The sequence below is a fragment of the Nycticebus coucang genome, chromosome 1, assembly GCF_027406575.1.
Source record: "Nycticebus coucang isolate mNycCou1 chromosome 1, mNycCou1.pri, whole genome shotgun sequence".
Classification (NCBI taxonomy): Eukaryota; Metazoa; Chordata; class Mammalia; order Primates; family Lorisidae; genus Nycticebus; species Nycticebus coucang.
In genome coordinates, this window is record NC_069780.1 from 117,400,369 (window position 1) to 117,418,740 (window position 18,372).

General features: G+C 39.5%; 1 protein-coding gene across 1 annotated transcript in view; it reads right to left on the minus strand.

The window, feature by feature from the left end:
- Nucleotides 1–18,372, minus strand: part of ADGRV1 (adhesion G protein-coupled receptor V1) — a 669,001-nt gene that overhangs the window by 554,490 nt on the left and 96,139 nt on the right. The window contains exons 18-21 of the mRNA XM_053586729.1: nucleotides 17,580–17,706; nucleotides 16,724–16,941; nucleotides 15,079–15,822; nucleotides 10,371–10,744 (exon numbers count right to left, since the gene is read on the minus strand). Coding sequence (XP_053442704.1) covers nucleotides 10,371–10,744; nucleotides 15,079–15,822; nucleotides 16,724–16,941; nucleotides 17,580–17,706 — 1,463 coding nt within the window. The remainder of the gene's footprint in view (nucleotides 1–10,370; nucleotides 10,745–15,078; nucleotides 15,823–16,723; nucleotides 16,942–17,579; nucleotides 17,707–18,372) is intronic.

The window sequence follows — 18,372 nt, forward strand, 5'->3', positions numbered from 1 at the left end:
TCCTGGCTCTGAAAGGCTTTTGGAAAATGCCCCTTGTACTCAGTGCTGACTCTTGTGGTCTGTTCACAGGCCTCTGCCCCCATGCCCTTGTCTCTAGCCTCGACTCTTCCCAGGCCCTGCCCAAAAGCCAAGCCCAGGGAGAATGCACCTCATACTGCAGGCCACTTCTCCTCCACGCAAGAGGAAGGCTAAGTGGTTGTGTACAGCCCCCACTTTGTAGTCAGACACCCCTGGACAGGGCACAAGAGAGGAAGCAGCTTGGGTCCACCAGCTAGCAACATGCCAAGCAGAGTCACCTCTGAAGCGAGGGGGAGGTGCTCCTCCTCTACCAGTAAGTCACAGGTTTCAGGTAAAGATCATGTCCAGTTTGAAGTGTCTACGACTTAATAATGCTTATTTTGAAATGACGGAATTGTTCCAACGCAGTTGATACTACATTAGAGAACAATATGAATACAGCCTGAATTTTGCGTTGATTGTAAATATGATTTCATCCACAAGAAACACGGAAAGCACAAAAATTTGTACTCACCTTAAACAAATCACATAGGAATACACACGCCTCAGACAACTTCCAGCTACCTCAGTTCCATATGTGTATTACCAGCCACACTTACCCACATCTAGTGTCAAAACTTCTCTGATTTAGATAACCCTCATTCTATCACTCACAATAACACACAAGCTGCAACCCTTCTGGTGCCACTTCTACAAGTAAACATAAGATCTTTTTTCAGGTAATATGCCATATTTATTGGAGTACGTAAGTAATTAACATTTAATGTGTAAAAACACTTTCAATTAGGTCCCTATCTTTCTAAATGTCAGCAGGTTTTTGAACAACATTCTAGCACCATCTTTTTCCATAAGTTCTGTGTTTCTCATTGTGCAATTTGGTAGAGTGTAATGATTTTTAGGAAACTATCCACCGTGTTATAGCAGAACTGACTGTTCTGAAGTCGGGGCCCTCCAACCTTAAGAGGCTGGACGGAAGAAGAGGAAGCAGCGAAGAGAAATACAGCACCTGTTTTAATTTCCACCTAGGCATCTGTATTTTCATGGCAGCAGAATGGCATGTGAGCAAACGCGTGATGGAAAGAGTATGGTCTTAAGGCCAAACAGTCCTGAGCTTCCTCACTCTTGGACTTACCAAGCACTCTCAGCCTCTTCTGAAAATGGGGAACATAATGCCCCATGGATTTCGGTGCACATTAAACAAGTACCTTGCATGGTATCTATAATAGTAATAAAGGGCTAAAAATTATTTTTCTCATTAAAATATAGATATGGGCTTGGCGCCCATAGCTGAGTGGTTACGGGCACCGGCCACATATACGGAGGCTGATGGGTTCAAACCCGGCCTGGGTCTACTAAACAACAATGACAACTGCAACGAAAAATAGCCAGCCTTGTGGTGAGCACCTGTAGTCCCAGTTACTTGGGGGCCTGGGGCAAGAAAATTGCTTAAGCCCAAGAGTTTGAGGTTGCTGTGAGCTGTGATGCCAGAGCACTCTACTGAGGGCGACATAATGAGATTCTGTCTCAAAAAATAAATAAATAAATAAAATATATATGTATACACAATAACAAATGCTGCAACATTTGTTACCTTATATGAAGAAATATATATGCAAATACAGTATACTTAAAAAGCAAAGTGATTCTCATGTATTCCATATGATTTCCAGTCACAATGAGAATAGATTTGCTCTATTTCTCTACCCCAAATTTTTTCAGAATGAATGTTTGGAATGAGTTAAATTGATAAACCATTAATTTCAATATGTAAATATTCAATACTTCCCTTTTCAGCCTTTTCAGGCTGAAAATCCATATCCCTTTTCAGATATGGATTAAACAGATCTAAAGATACACTCAGGAAGCCATGCCTGTTCCTTACAAACTTAAATTTTTATCACATCAGTTTGCATTATCACATACCATCCAGGACCTGGAGAAGCTTTATGGTTTGCAAAAGTCACATGGGAACAAGTTACCTAACTACCCTTTCACTTAGTAACACCTTCATCAACATGCATAGCTTCATGAATATTTGTAGTTTAAAAAGCAAAAAAATACACTTCAACAGCCCACAAAAGTGTGTGCAGATATATGCTATATCACAAAATTATAAAGAATTTAATGAATTAATACTTTGTTCAATAAGATAAACTGTGTAAAGTATCAATTAAAAAAGAGCCTTCAAACGTCAAGGGTCCATAGAAATCACCTAGTGATACAGGACAAGTGGTCCCAGCCAGCTCATGGAGGGGGAGGACGTGGACAGGCTGGAGGTGGGGGACACAGACTGGCTGCCTCCGCCTTGGCGGCGGTGATGCGGTGGCAGCAGGCAGCGAGCAGAGCGGGCTGGAGGGTAGGCAGCGGGGGCCCTGAAGAAGGCTCCAGTAGCCAGGGGGGCCAGACAACTGCTGGGGAGACACCAGCACCTTAGGCTGAACAGGAAACCCCCATTTTCTAGGCCTGGCCAATTTCATGTACATTTCCTAGGCCTGGGAATGAAAGGCATTATAGCCATTCATCCACATCCCAGACTTGTCCCAGACATGCTGTCCCAGACAAGTTGTCCCAGACATGCTAAATGTAACTACAGAGGGCCCCGTGTGACTATATATAGCCCTAGACAAAGAGCCTACAGATGGACAGAGAGAGAGCTTTTCTTTCCTGACTTGGGTTTTCTCTTTCTGCCAGGAGCTCTGCTGCTTCCGCACTCTTTTCTGTAAATACATCCTGTCTTACCACTGATCTGTGGTCTGTGGATTCATTCTTCGAATCACCGAGGCCAAGAACCTACTGAAGAACGAAATTCCAGTATCACCAGGATGGTGGGTGTAAATCCACCTTTAATAATTCTCAATTTACAGAGAAATAACATAACGGCTGAGGTTTGCTTTAAAAAATACTTTAGCCAAGGGCTGGGAACAATGGCTCATGCCTGTAACCCTACCACTCTAGGAGGCCGAACGGGTGAATTGCCTGAGCTCACAGGTTCAAGAACAGCCTGCCCAAGAGTGAGACCTCCCCTCCCCACCCCCCGCCCCCGCCATCTCTAAAAATAGCCAGGCATTGCAGCCAGTGCCTGTAGTCCCAGCTACTTGGGAGGCTGAGGCAAGATAATCACTTGAACCCAAGAATTTGAGGCTGCTATGAGCTATGACGCCACAGCACTCTACTAAGGGCATCAAAGTGAGACTGTGTCTCAAAAAAAAAAAAAACTTTAGCCAAAAAAGAAGAAACAAGATTAAATAAGGCTGCCAATTATCGAAGAAAAGTGATAAACACCCAAGTAATCATTCCTTTATCTTCTCTACTTTTGTTCATATGCTGCATAGAAAAAAAATCTTCATTTAAAAAGATTTTTCAATTCAGCTTTTTGTGTTTTCCCTCCCCCACCCAGAGATTCTGATTTAGAATAGGATCTTGAATCAAGAATGATGTCCAGTTCTATGCATTAGGTATTTATAACTGGGTCATCCAAGGACAACACTTTGAGAAATATTAGACTAAGAGATATTAATACTAATAAAGTCAATATTAATACAAAAGATGGTTAAACATAGAGAATAAATATCTAAAATTTTTTTCTGGCCTGGCACCTGTAGCACAGTGGTTATGTTGCCAGCCACATACATACACCCAGGGTTGTGGGTTTGAACCCGGCATGGGCCAGCTAAACAACTGCAACCAAAAAATAGCTGAGCATTGTGGGGTGTGCCTGTGATCCCAGCTACTTGGGAGGCTGAGGCAAGAGAATCACTTAAGCCCAAAAGTTTGAGGTTGCTGTGAGCTGTGATGCCACAGCACTCTACCAAGGGAAACGTAGTGAGACTCTGTCTCAAAAATAAATAAAAATAAAAATGTTTTCTAAAAAATTTAAAACATTTATCTAATTGGCTTTCAAATCATAATACAAACAGATATTAACAGCCTAATAATCATCAAAACCAGACTATTCAGCTCTTCACTAGAAACAATGGTCCTCACTGCCGCTTGCTCTTCTGAGTTAGGCATTTTCCAAATCAGATCAGCAGAAGAGTAGTAATAAAGGTAAACAATAAACACTGTCTTTGAAATCTATTTTCCTAGGAAAAAAAACAATGCAGTATTCTGAGCCAGGAACTGGCCTTCTTCATTGAAATAGAAGATTAAAGCTGAACAATTACAAATCCAATGAATTTTTAATTTTGTTTCATGCTTGGGTAATGATCTGTGATATCAGATTATATCAATATCACTTATATCTAAAGCAATCTATTCACATAGCATATGGCAGGCACTTAAAAACAAATAGCCCAAGTTGAAATAATATTCTTATTTTCATAAAGATCTTCTAAAATTGTCTCCAAATTGATTCTTAGTCATGAGTTTATAAATATAAAACACAATCCAAGCATTAGCTATAAAATTAACATAATGAGTTCTATGAGTCACTATGATAAAGCAACCCCATTATAATTCTGTGGTGTATAATTTTGTGAGTACACACAGAAACAGAGCTAAAATAAAAAGGAAATAAAATAACAAAGTATACATAATAATAAAACATGAAGAGGCAATATGAGAATGTGCTATCTAGGCTATAGATCTTAGAAAATCTGTCATCTGTTCAACAGAGATCCCACTTGGAATGCAAAGTCCTATTTATCTGTCTTGCCTCATCAGGGTTCACAACTGCACACAGGGCCAGGCTTTCTTCAATTATAATTTATTATAATTTGCTATTTGCCAAGACATCCTGTGCTTGGTTTGTGGGAAACAAATCATAAAATGATGGCCATCTTTTTCAATATGCCAGTAATGAACTATATCATAGTGTACACATTTTCATCATTTATTTAAGATGTAAAGAAATATCATTTTAACCCTAAGAGGACTTTGTCATATGAATCATGAAAAGTATTGAAAGAACCAAACCAGCGCCATCTTAGAAGTTAAGTTTCGCACACACACCCCCCACCACCACCACCATTTAGTTTCACCTTCCAGGCATGCCCGGGCAAGCTCAGGCAAGACCAGGCATCATGAGACAACTGCCACTAATCAGGGACCCCCCCCCCACCTGACCAATCCAGAAGCGCCCCCTTTGTTTCAAGCTGTGCATGCACACCCGCTGTGTGGGACCATAAATACCCCCTACTCCAGAGCCAGGGGCTCCTGGCTTAGATCCGTTGTAACGGAGACCCCAGGAGTCCAAGTTTGAACTTGCAATAAAACAGCTTCTTTTGCTTTTGCATCGGATTCGGCTCCTTGGTGGTCTTTGTGGGGATTTCAAGATCTGGGCACAACAGTATAAAAGCATGACATAACTCAGAAATCCTTAAAGGATCTCTAATGTCTTCAGAAATTTCAAAGGAATGTATAAACAGTTAAATTCTTTGCAATAACGTAAAGGCAAAGAATCTATGGAAATGACTATGGCCTTTACTTCTGAAAGTGAAGCAAGAGATCATAAAATTTAAACTCTGAAGACAATCCCATAAACAGAGTAAACCAGTAGCTCTCAAATGCTTAAGTTGCAGGACGCCTGAACACTCAGAGAAATTATTGAGCCCCCCAAAGTGCTTTTTGTTTATGTTGATGAAATCTGTTAACAGTTACCATATTACAAATAAAAAATTAAAAAAAAATAAGTATTTATTGATAACTCATTTAAAATAATAGGCTTGGTGCCTGTAGCTCAGCAGCCAAGGGCACCAACCACATACACGGGAGCTGGCAGGTTTGAATCCATCCCAGACCTGCCCAACAACAATGACAACTGCAACGGGGGGGGGGGGGGGGGGGGGAAGCCGGGGGCGAGGACGGATACCTGTAGTCCCAGCTATTTGGGAGGCTGAGGCAAGAGAATCGCTTTGAGACTCTGTCTCAAAGAATAAATAAATAAATAAAATGGTGAGAATAAATCCATCAATGCTAGCATAAGCAACATATTTATGAGAAATAACTATTTTTCCAAATTAAAAAAACTAACAATAAGGAAGCATTCCTTTATGTTTTTACAAGACTCTTTAATGTCTGGCTTAATAGAAGACAGCAAAATTCTCCCATCCCGTTTGTTTCTATGTGTTACCTTGATTGAAGTGTAGACAGAAAATCCAGCCTCGCATAGATATATAACCAGAAAAGCAAGATTTTAATAGTCTTTTCAGATTATTGTGGGTATACTTCCTTGATACTTTACCAAAATATGACAAGTAGCAATTTCTTAATGTTTAGTTGCAATGTGAAAGCATATTCCAGTATATTAAGATTCACTGGCCTACCCTGCTCTTCGAATAAATATTTCAAGTGTGCGTGATTTTGCAACAACATACATTATTTGGAAAATACAGGTCTACTGAGCTGACTTTTTTTTTTTTTTTTTTTTTTGTAGAGACAGAGTTTCACTTTATTGCCCTCAGTAGAGTGCCATGGCATCACACAGCTCACAGCAACCTCCAACTCCTGGGCTTAGGCGATTCTCCTGCCTCAGCCTCCCGAGTAGCTGGGACTACAGGCGCCCGCCACAACGCCCGGCTATTTTTTTTGTTGCAGTTTGGCCGGGGCTGGGTTTGAACCCGCCACCCTCGGCATATGGGGCCGGCGCTCTGCTCACTGAGCCACAGGCGCCGCCCCGAGCTGACATTTTATTACACAAAATAGCACTGATACTAACCACCACATTGGTTAGTATCAGTATCAAACTTATCTGAAAAATCTTTAAATACTGGGAAATAGTCCAGCTCACTTTAGCAGAAAAACATTTTCCAAAATTAAAATGTTCACTTGAAAACTGTTTTTTGTTTATTTGTTTGTTTTGGTTTTTTTTTTTTTTTTTTGAGAGAGTCTCACGTTGTCACCCTCTCACTTTGTAGAGTACTGTGGCATCATAGCTCACAGCAACCTCACACTCTTGGGCTCAAGCACTCCTCTTGCCTCAGCCTCCCAAGTAGCTGAGAGTAGAGGCAACTGCCACAACACTCAGCTATTTTAGAGACGGGTTCACTGGTCTTGAACTCCTGAGCTCAAGCAATCTACCCACCTCAGCTTCCCAGAGTGCTAGGATTACAGGCATGAGCCACCAGGCCCAGCCAGAAAACTGAATTTTTATCATTGGCCAGACCAGTCATTGTTTTCCTTGCAATCACGGGCTCTCTCCATTCATTTTTTGTGAAAATTATCTGCCAAATACCTAAGCCCAATGACCAAAACTGTCATTTTTTCAAGTAAAAATGGTATTCTATGAAAAGAACAAGATCAATTCACAACTTAAAATCTGCACAAGCACTTTTCTTCAATACAACAATGGAGGTAATTAGCAGAAGGGCTTACTCCTGTTGCTCATTTAGTGACATGGACTTAAAAAAGTAAGTATTCAAGAGGTGAGATTTTATAAAATTCGTATTTTTAACTGTTTCATCAAAGACATTCTTATATGAAATTAGTACTTTTTAAACTATGGGCACGGATACAGGTTGGCACCAGTACCTTAACTCGTGCAAAGATGCTAGCATCCAGCAGTTCGGGCAACCATTGCTTTTGTAGTGTAAATATCAATAAAATGAAAAACTCAAACTATGTGTTCTTATTTTTATAAAATCGGGTATTATCTAAGAGACACACTGAAAGGATCTCAAGAAATGCCAGAGGTCCCTGGGCTGCTCTTTGAGAATGACTTCGGTAAGTAATCACCAAATATTGTTGTTGATGATTATGATAATAAAAATATTTAAGACTCCTATCTTCAAATCACATCAGGACGAAAGTAAGACTTCTCTGCTTCTGTTCTTAACATTTTCTTTTTTTTTTTTTTTTTTTGTAGAGACAGAGTCTCACTTTATGGCCCTCGGTAGAGTGCCATGGCATCACACAGCTCACAGCAACCTCCAACTCCTGGGCTTAAGCAATTCTCTTGCCTCAGCCTCCCAAGTAGCTGGGACTACAGGCGCCCGCCACAACACCCAGCTATTTTTTGGTTGCAGTTCAGCCGGGGCTGGGTTTGAACCCACTACCCTCGGTATATGGGGCCGGTGCCTTACACTGAGTCACAGGCGCCACCCCTGTTCTTAACATTTTCAGAAAGGAAAATTCTGTAATCTTCTTAAATTCCTGTCCCTATATTTTTGGAGACAGAGCCTCATTTTGTCCCCCTTGGTAGAGTGCTGTGGCATCATAGCTCACAGCAACCTCATACTCTTGGGCTCAAGCAATTCAAGCCTCAGCCTCAGCCTCCCAAATAGCTGACAGTAGAGGCAACTTCCAGAACACTCAGCTATTTTTAGAGACGGGACTCTAAAAAGACAAGACTCTTCCTCAGGCTGGTCTTGAACTGCTGAGCTCAAGCAATCCACCCACCTCAGCTTCCCAGAGTGCTAGGATTAGATAGGCATGAGCCACCGTGCTTGGCCACAGTACTACCAATTTTAATACAGTTTTTTCCTTTCTTAAATTATGTGTACATTTTTCAGCACCCTTTGTATGGTCCTAAGTTCCAACATAACTTTAGTGAGCACTTACTGTGCTCTATTCTTGGTGTTACGGATTCAGTCATGAACAGTACGACCTCTACACTCAGAACTCTTTTCTATTAGACAGGCACTTTAACCAACTGGGTGATGGCACCAAAGTTACTTAGAGCACTTGTATTTTTGTGATAGAGGAAGATGACCGGCAAATAAGTAGACTCATAAATGCCAAAGGGAATTTAAGAACATGACCAATGTTACAAAAAAATTAAAACTAGGCAAATGGCTGAAGAGTGAGAAGTTGAGAGAGGTGATCAGTTCCTCTACCTAGGAACATTCGCACTGAGGAGATGCCTTTGGATCTGAGACTTCACATCTGGAATAAAGGTGTTTCTGATAAAGAGGGTAGTCCAGGCTGATGCCATGAAGTTGGAGCTGAAATGAAGCAGGCTGGACTAAAACACACCGACCAGGGGGAGAATGAGAGAAGACCAGGTCAGAAGGGACCTGAGGGAATCTGACTTGACATGGCACCAAATGGTTCTCACAGCTCAATAAAGGTCAACTGTCTTTTTAAAAACAGAGATGATGATATTAAAGATATAGAAGGAAGGACAACAGGTTAGAAGTCACAAGATAAGGGATCAAATTCCACTGCTTCCCGTTGTATCTTAGCAGTAAAACAAAAGCAGGAAACTAATATTCATGAAGCATTAGTCACTGCCATCCATGCTCTGAGGCAGGCATTCAGTTTGATCTTGTTTCATTAATTCACCTTGGGTTATTTTCTCAGGCCTCTAAACCCCCATTTCTCACCCTATAAAATAAAGTGATAATTAACACCTGTTGCAACTATATTATATACTATCAGAAAGTTAGTACATAAGGAGTTATATAAGGTAATATATAAAGGAGTTATTGTGTAAAAGTTGTTTGATGGCTGAATGTGTATTTAAGGTATGGGAAAACGTGTATTATCTCTATATGTAAGTAAGCGTATTTCTTTTTTAAGTTGTAAATTTATGCAGCATTTATGTCTTTCCTAGTCTAGGATGTTCTATTTCTGATGTATGAAAAGACCACCTTTGAAGAGCCCTTACGACGCTCAACCCCAGAGAGCCAGGCATCTCCATTTAAGGTGCCGTAAGCCTATGACTGAGGTTCTTCGCAAGCTCTACTCACTCCTTTTTTTTAATCATATCAATTTACACATACACCTTCCTAAACCAATTAAAACCAACTTGCAAAACAACTCTCTTGTTCCTTGGCATACTTTCATGGATGCCAAGCTGTTGCTGTCGCACACAACACCTGTGAAGTACTTTTAAGAGATCTCACATTACTGCACAGGAAACTAAGATGATTACGAGTCTTTGAAAACTTGGCAAGAACTGATAAGCGCAGTAAGACAGCCTAATGAATTAAGCCGGCCAAGAGGGTGGATGAGAAAGACATTTACAGCCAATATGGAAAAAGGCTGTAATAGTTATTTCAGTACATTTCACAAATGAAAAAAATACCAAAAAAAAATTTACTAAGGTTGCAATTATAATTCTTCATACAAGCTTTCAATATGTATTATTTAATTTACTAAAACATGTAGTGTCCAAGACAGTAGCCAAAAGTAAATTATATGTGGAGAATAATTATATACTCTTTGAAAAGCCATTAACTTCAAAGCTAATTGCTGAAGTTTCATTGGCTAATTTCTATCAGCTCATGAAGCTGATTCAACTTCTAAGAGCACGAACCTTGTAATTTATCTTTGCAGCCACTGGCCCTAGCATATTTTTAGACTTGGAGTAGATACTCAAGCAATCTTACCAAATGAAAGCAAGCCATATCCAAAAATAAATCCACCTACAATGAATGTTTTTAATTCTAAAACTCTCCAAGCTCACTACGTACCTCTGGTATACAAGCTCCCGTGAAACCAAACAAGCCATTGGCATTGTCACTTTTTTGTATTACCAATCTTGCTGTAGAGTTTTCTTCAGAAATACGAGCTCCTCCGTACACAGAGACAAGTTTCAGAATGAATGATTCTTCCCCTTCCTCTTCATTGTCATCTCTTGCAGAAACAATGAATGATTTGTTGGTTTCTCCCTGTCTGAACTCCAGATATCCAGAAATGAGGTGCAAATCACTCTTCGCAGGCATGGCATGAAGTTCATAAATTTCTTCCAGGGTCAGTCTCCGTTCATAGGACCTCACATCCTGCATCAGACCTGTAAACCTGTCACTGCCGTTAACCCCTGCCCCAATGCGCAGGGTTCCGGGACCTGAAATTAGAGATGGTTTAGATGTCACAGTGTCTACAACTATCCTGTCCTAAACTGTGTGATTCAGAAAGCAAAACAATTTTAGTGAAATATATTTTTGGATAAATAAAACTTTTGTGTAACTAATATACAATCAGATAAAGGATAGCTTCTATTATGATAAAAAAAGAATCCATAATCGTTGGGATTTATGATATTTCATATTAAAGAAATTAGTAAATGTATTCGAATGGGAAGAAAGACTTAAAAATAATGTGTTAAAACTTGTCTTGAGTTACGGTTTTGAGAAGTCAGGAAAAAAGTTTCTGTGGGCTAAATATGTCTCTTTATCCAAACAACTAATGGAAAAGAGAGAGAAATAGAAGTATTTCTTTCAGAAACAACATTATTTGCGGATCATAGGGAATCTTTTTTACAATAACATACAGCTCAACAATGACACTATAAACTCAATAACAGCCCTTTTCAGAATTTCACAGATTTTCACTTCTTTACTTGTTCCTTCTCTAGTAACTCAACTAAGATGTTTATCTAAGTCTTGGAAGTGATTCTCATAAAAAAAAAAAAAAAGTATCCTTTATTATTGCACTGTGTGACACTGGCTAATTTACTTACTGATTCTGACTTCTATTTCCTTACCCCTTTAATATATTGAATTACTGTGAAGTGCAAATTAGGCAGTGTATTGGAAATGCCTTATAAATGTAAAGCACTATGAAATTTGGGGATTATCGGCGCTTTGCTTCTGTGAATAATCTCTGGAACAAACATGATCATTATATCTCTAATTTTAGTTTCAACTAAAATTACAATGCCACATCATTCAAACTAAAAAAGTTACAAAGATGCCAATATATTAAGAGTGGTTCCTGGGCGGCGCCTGTGGCTCAGTCGGTAGGACGCCGGTCCCATATACCGAGGGTGGCGGGTTCAAACCCGGCCCCGGCCAAACTGCAACCAAAAAATAGCCGGGCGTTGTGGCGGGCGCCTGTAGTCCCAGCTACTCGGGAGGCTGAGGCAAGAGAATCGCTTAAGCACAGGAGTTGGAGGTTGCTGTAAGCTGTGTGAGGCCACGGCACTCTACCGAGGGCCATAAAGTGAGACTCTGTCTCAAAAAAAAAAGAGTGGTTCCTTCGCAATATAGGGAATATAGTAATGTTCACTTTGCACCTTTTTTTTTTTTTTTTTGCAGTTTTTTTGGCCAGGGCTGGGTTTGAACCGGCCACCTCCAGCATATGGGGCCTGCACCCCACCCCCCTGAGCCACAGGCGCCGCCCCACTTTGCATCTTAATAGTATCCTATATTTTCCAAATTTTATGTAATAGACATGTATTACATTGACAATAAAAGAGAAAAATACTGAAATATATATATAGTGTATAGAAAATATTAAAACTAGTACACTTAATGTTTATAGTGGTTATTGAATAATAGCATTTGAGTAATTGTTATTTTTGTTTTCTATGTGTACTTTTCAATTTTCCTACATTGACCATATAATTATTTCTTTAAAAATATTTCTGTTTGAGGGCGGCGCCTGTGGCTCAGTGAGTAGGGCGCTGGCCCCATATGCCGAGGGTGGCAGGTTCAAACCCAGTCCCGGCCAAACTGCAACAAAAAAATAGCCGGGCGTTGTGGCGGGCGCCTGTAGTCCCAGCTGCTCGGGAGGCTGAGGCAAGAGAATCGCGTAAGCCCAGGAGTTAGAGGTTGCTGTGAGCCGTGTGACGCCACGGCACTCTACCCGAGGGCGGTACAGTGAGAGTCTGTCTCTACCAAAAAAAAAAAAAATTTCTGTTTGAAACCATGAGATACAATTATAAACCTACTGCAATGATTAAAATTAAAGATATGAAAAGGCAAGTATTGATGAAATAGAACTCTCATAACCAGACATAAGAGTGTAAATGGGTTCAACTATTTTGAAAAACTGTTGAGCAGTTACTTACTAAAAATGAACATATACACATTGTAATTCAACAATTCTATCCCTAGGAATAAATGTATTCAATAGGAATGAATACAGCAGACATGTTCATCAAAAAAACATGTAGAATATTCATAGAAATACTATATATAATAGGCCCAAACTGGAAACCACCCAAACAGAAATTAAAAACAGCATGAATAAATTGTGTTATAGTTACATAATGGAACCCTATATAGTTACGAGCATAAAATATCTAAAACAGACAAAAATATGAGCAAACCTCCTAGACAATACCTAGCAAAAGAAACCAGACACTGAACTGTACATACTGCTCAACTCTCTTTACATAAATTTAAAAACAGGAAAAGCTAATCTAATGTTCTTACAAATGTAAGAGGTTCTTACAATAGTATGGAGGCAGGGTTGTGAGTCAATGATTGTAGAAAAGCCAAAGGGGGCTTCTGGAATACTCTGGGTCATGGGGGGGCTGGTTACATGAATGCTAAAACTAATGAATTTTAAGTTTTAAAAAATTCATTTACCTGTACATTTATGATATGTATAGTTTTAAATATTTTAGAATATAAAAGGTACCACATTTCATCAATAACTTTAAAAATATATACATCTAAAATTTTCTAGCAAGTGCAGTGACTCACACCTGTAATCTTAGCTCTCTGGGAGGTCAAGAAGAGTGGCCTTGCTTGAGCTCAGGAGGTCCAGACCAGCCTCTGTAAGAATAAGATCCTGTGCGGCTAAGGCGCCAGCCACATACACCAGAGCTGGCGAGTTCAAATCCAGCCAGGCCTGCCAAACAACAATGACAAACACAACCAAAAAATAGCTGAGCGTTGTGGCAGGTACCTGTGGTCCCAGCTACTTGGGAGGCTGAGGCAAAAGAATTGCTTAAGCCCAGGAGTTGGAGGTTGCTGTGAGCTGTGACGCCACAGCACTCTACTCAGGACAACAGCTTGAGGCTCTGTCTCAAAAAAAAAAAGGAAAGAAAAAGAATGAGACCCTATCTCTACTAAAAATAGAAAAACTAGCTGGGCATTGGGGCAGCCTATAGTTCCATTGGGGCGCCTATAGTTCCAGCTATTCAGGAGGCTGATACAGAAGGATTGCGCAAGCCCTGTTTGAGGTTGCTGTGAGCTATCATGCCACAGCACTCTACCCAAGGTGACAGAGTAACACTCTTCTCAAATTTTAAAAATAAATAAATAAAAATAAAATTTTCTTTCTAAGTTAAAAATTATAAAAACAACCTATTTGCAGTAAGCCACAAAGAAAAAAGAAACACCAACTCTCATTTCCTGAAGTCTTTTCCATTCCCATTGCACCATTATTAACCATCACCAAAGGAACCAAGGTTAACAGATTACATATATGTGTTCACACAATCAAAAGGTGAACTTAATGCCACTAAGTGCTGTAAGCACAGTTGCTGGAATAGAAATTGGTGCATCTTGTTTCTTTTGCCTACAATTTCTTAGGCGGAATAAATATACATAACCAAATATCTAATGCAGGAGATTCAGAAGGAAAATATTCCAATGCCAGGGGTCCTCAAACTGCGGCCCGCGGGCCACATGAGGCAGTGTGATTGTATTTGTTCCCGTTTTGTTTTTTTACTTCAAAATAAGATATGTGCAGTGTGCATAGAAATTTGTTCATACTTTGTTTTTTTTTTTAAACTATAGTCCGGCCCTCCAATGGTCTGAGGGACAGTGAACTGGCCCCCTGTTTGAAAAGTTTGAGGACCCCTGCTTTAAGCTATAGTTCTATCTCTACCTCTACCAAACACAAAGCAGAATTAAATCACAGGATGGAAGATCTGGGAGTGAATGGTGACTATAACAACGACGACGGATATTTGTATGTTTCCCAAGCAGGAAACGTACCATCCAGCTTAAAGCCAACAGAGATTATCTCTTCAAAGCACTACACAGAATTCACCAATTTATGTCTGATACTATAAACCCTGTAATCATTTTAATGTGACCTTCTGCCTTCAGCAATACTGAACCAGCAACAGTTCCCCAGATACAATATTCTGTTTCACATTTCTACATAGTCACTCACTCTGCCTGCAATATCAATCACCATCGCTCCTACTACCCACCAGAGGGACAAATGTCCCTCCTTCCTAATTTTTTTCTTTCTTCCTATAATGTATTGCACTGATCTGTTGTGCCTCTCTCCCTGGGAGCCTATTTCCAAGGGCTTTGCCAGATTAATTTCTACATCACTCAGAATTTATCATGGTTTTGGAAGGCACGTAGTTTCGTTTAACAAAACCCAACAAATACAGAAACAGGACTTTTAAATACCTGTTAGCATTTATAAAAATACAAAATTTTAGAAACTTCAGCTTTCAATTGTCCCGGTTATGATGATGACACTCACCGTCAATAATGGCTTCTCCCTTCAGACTCCTGATTCCCCTGGGCATCACATTTCCATCCAGGTAGAATTCAATTATACCATCATCCAGGATAATTAGAAGATGAAGCCAAACACTTTCTTCTAAATATTTCATGACTGTTGTCTTGGCAATGTAGGTAGCATTGGAACCCAAAGTTTTGTAATGAAGGGAAAGTGTCACATGGGACTCATTGGTCTGAATTTTCACCCCGTAGTAGATGCTTCCATTACCATCATCCTTTGCTATAACAAATCCATTCGCATTGGCATCAGGCATCACCCAAGCTGAGAATGTAAAGCTGGTGATTGTGTTATTCCTGGAGGTGTGGTATTTTGGATTAACAGTCCCAAAGGCACCCTCTACTCCAGTGAAGTATAAAGCATCTGTTCCGCTGTGGTGACGTCGCATGTGTGGCTGTAAATGCACAGTGCTGGGGAAAATTCCAACCAGTAAAAAATCTATCATTGGTGGCAAACCAGAAGTGAACTCACTGGACAGTATTTCCCAGCCTACTCGCGCATCACCGAAGACACCTTGCTGCCTCACAACAGTGAAGTTGGTAATGTAAGACAAATCGTCCTCTGAGAGTACGTCTTCTGCCACTTCTCTCTCTAAACACGCTGGATCCAAGATGAAAACTCCAAACGGATCGTCACTGAATGGGATCATTACCGTCACCCGGAGGTTGGCTCCTGCTAGTCGGCCCCCAGGACCTGGAGATCCACCTGTAATAGAGTATTCATAACGAGTGAGCAACCCGAATTGCAAGCATTTCTGGTATAACATGAAGAAAAAGGAATTTGTTTAGCAAACAAACTTTTGGTTAAATATTTTACTCATCAATGAACAATAGTGTCACCAAATGGCTTTCACCACATTCTTAGTGGCGTGATATCAAAAAACATAGGTTCAGCATAACTTTATTAATAATCAGTCAAGCATGAAAAGAGAACATATATATGAACTAGAGAGGTTTAATTCCTGTGCTTAAAATCAAAACAGATGGGAAAATCGAATGCTTAAATTATGACACATAGACTAAGCTTTAAGTGCCCATGAATCTGTACTTTCTACTTTCCATTTATGTTTTGTTGGAGACAACGTATTTGATGTGGGAAAAATCTGTTTATAAGTTTGATGATGAAGATAAACTTCCATCCATAAAACTGAACTAAGCTAAGACATGTACACCAAAAAAATGTTGAAAATAACAATAAAGGGCAGCGCCTGTGGCTCAGTGAGTAGGGTGCCAGCCCCATATACCGAGGGTGTTGAGTTCAAACTCAGCCCCGTCCAAACTGCAACAACAACAAAAAAAAACAGCCAGGTGTTATGGCGGGCACCTGTAGTCCCAGCTACTCGGGAGGCTGAGGCAACAGAATCACCTAAGCCCAAGAACTGGAGGTTGCTGTGAGTTGTGACGCCACAGCACTGTACCAAGAGCAACAAAGTGAGACTCTGTCTCTAAAAAAACAAACAAACAAATAACAATAAAGGAGGGCACTTAGACACTGAAAATCAGATAATCAAGACACACTTCTTCATCAATGGCATGTATACAAATGTAATTGTTTAGTATAAAATGCAGAATTTTGTGGCAAAATTAGAATTAGAAAAACATAGCACCTGAGATGTTCACAAGCTTTAGAATAAAAAATTCATTGAACTCAGGAATTGCATCTGGAAAAGCATGGAGAATTATTGGTTTTGCTATTTCTCCATCCATGAAGTTCACAGTCCCTGAAGTCTCATAGAACTCTTGTCCGGGCTGCAAAGCAGAATCATTCTGAAACAGCTGCCAAGCCACAGAAACATTGCCAAAGTGTCCTCGGTGCCTCAAAATCCTATATAACAAATTAAAGAAAATTAATCTGTATGAAAAATTTATAAGTAGTGAATCTAATCCTAGTGAGAGCTTTCTGTGTTACCCTAGAACTGTACTATTTATGTTTATCTTTAAATAAACCAGTCAGCCAGAACTACTGAGCAACTATGAAGAATCTCATGGGAAGGGAAGAATGAGGTAAAAATTTAATAAGAAAAGCACTCTTAAAAGTCTTCTCTTCAAAGGCCATGCTGAAAGACAAATTCTAAGCTCAATCAAAAAATATCTAGATGATAAATGGTAAGAGGTTTTTATAAAGCAAAGTCCCAGGTGAGAGTAATCACATATCATGTGAGAGAAGAGTTCCTGCAGACCCTGGATAATTCAGTTTCTCGGTTCTGACAAGGATGGAAGTTTGGGTGAGGACGGTGGGGAGTAATTTCTGCTTCCCAGCTAGGGTGGATGGGTTTCTAAAGATAAGTGGCAACAGCATAAACAAAGTTTGCCGTCCATTCAGACTGCCAATTTTCAAATTGTTCAATTTTTGACCAATTTTTTTAAGGGTGAAAAATGAACAATTATTTCAAATTTTTACATACTTAGCAATTTTATTTTGCTTCACTCAATTTTGAATTTGCTTTACCCAAATATGCTCACCAAAATGCATTGGTCTTTCCTTCCTCCACTGCTTTGTCTACAGGCTCCAGAGAAAAAACACCATTTGGATCATCATTAGCTTCAATTATGACGGTAGCTACTCCATCTTGAAATACTACTGTATCACCTAAATTAGAAATGGAAATGTCAAAATAGCAAAAATGCTGCTAACTTACTATTAAATTTACAGTTTTAATTAAGAAACAGTATATAATTAGGTTGAAATTCTCAGCAAGCATTTTCTCACTGAAGGTCACACGATAAATGCAAAATACAGCTCCTTTTATTCAAAAATGTTTATATACGTGTGTACATATTTATATAGGTGTACACACACTTATATGTACACAGGCTGTCTGGAAAGTATCCAGCCATGTTATATGAAAAAATAGTACCAAAAAAGCTGGATACTTCCAGACAGCCCTTATACATGTATATGCACTGAGAGAGAGAGGCCTAAATAAGCTCAATGTGAAATAGTTCCTATTTGTTTCTTGAGGAAATGTTTAGTTAAGAAGGAACTACTTTACTGAAAAACAAAAAGACTCTTCTTCACAATATGAATATTGTTTCGATAGCTTAATGAGAAATCAAAAACACAGTTTCTTCTGAAATCAAATTTTTTTTTTAATTTTTTATTTTTATTGTTAAATCAAAGCTGTGTACATTGGTGCAATCAAGGAGTACAATGTGTGGGTTTCATATACAGTCTGAAATATTCTCATCAAACTGTTCAACGTAGCTTTCATGGCACTTTCTTAGTTACTGTATGTAGGCATTTGTATTCTGCATT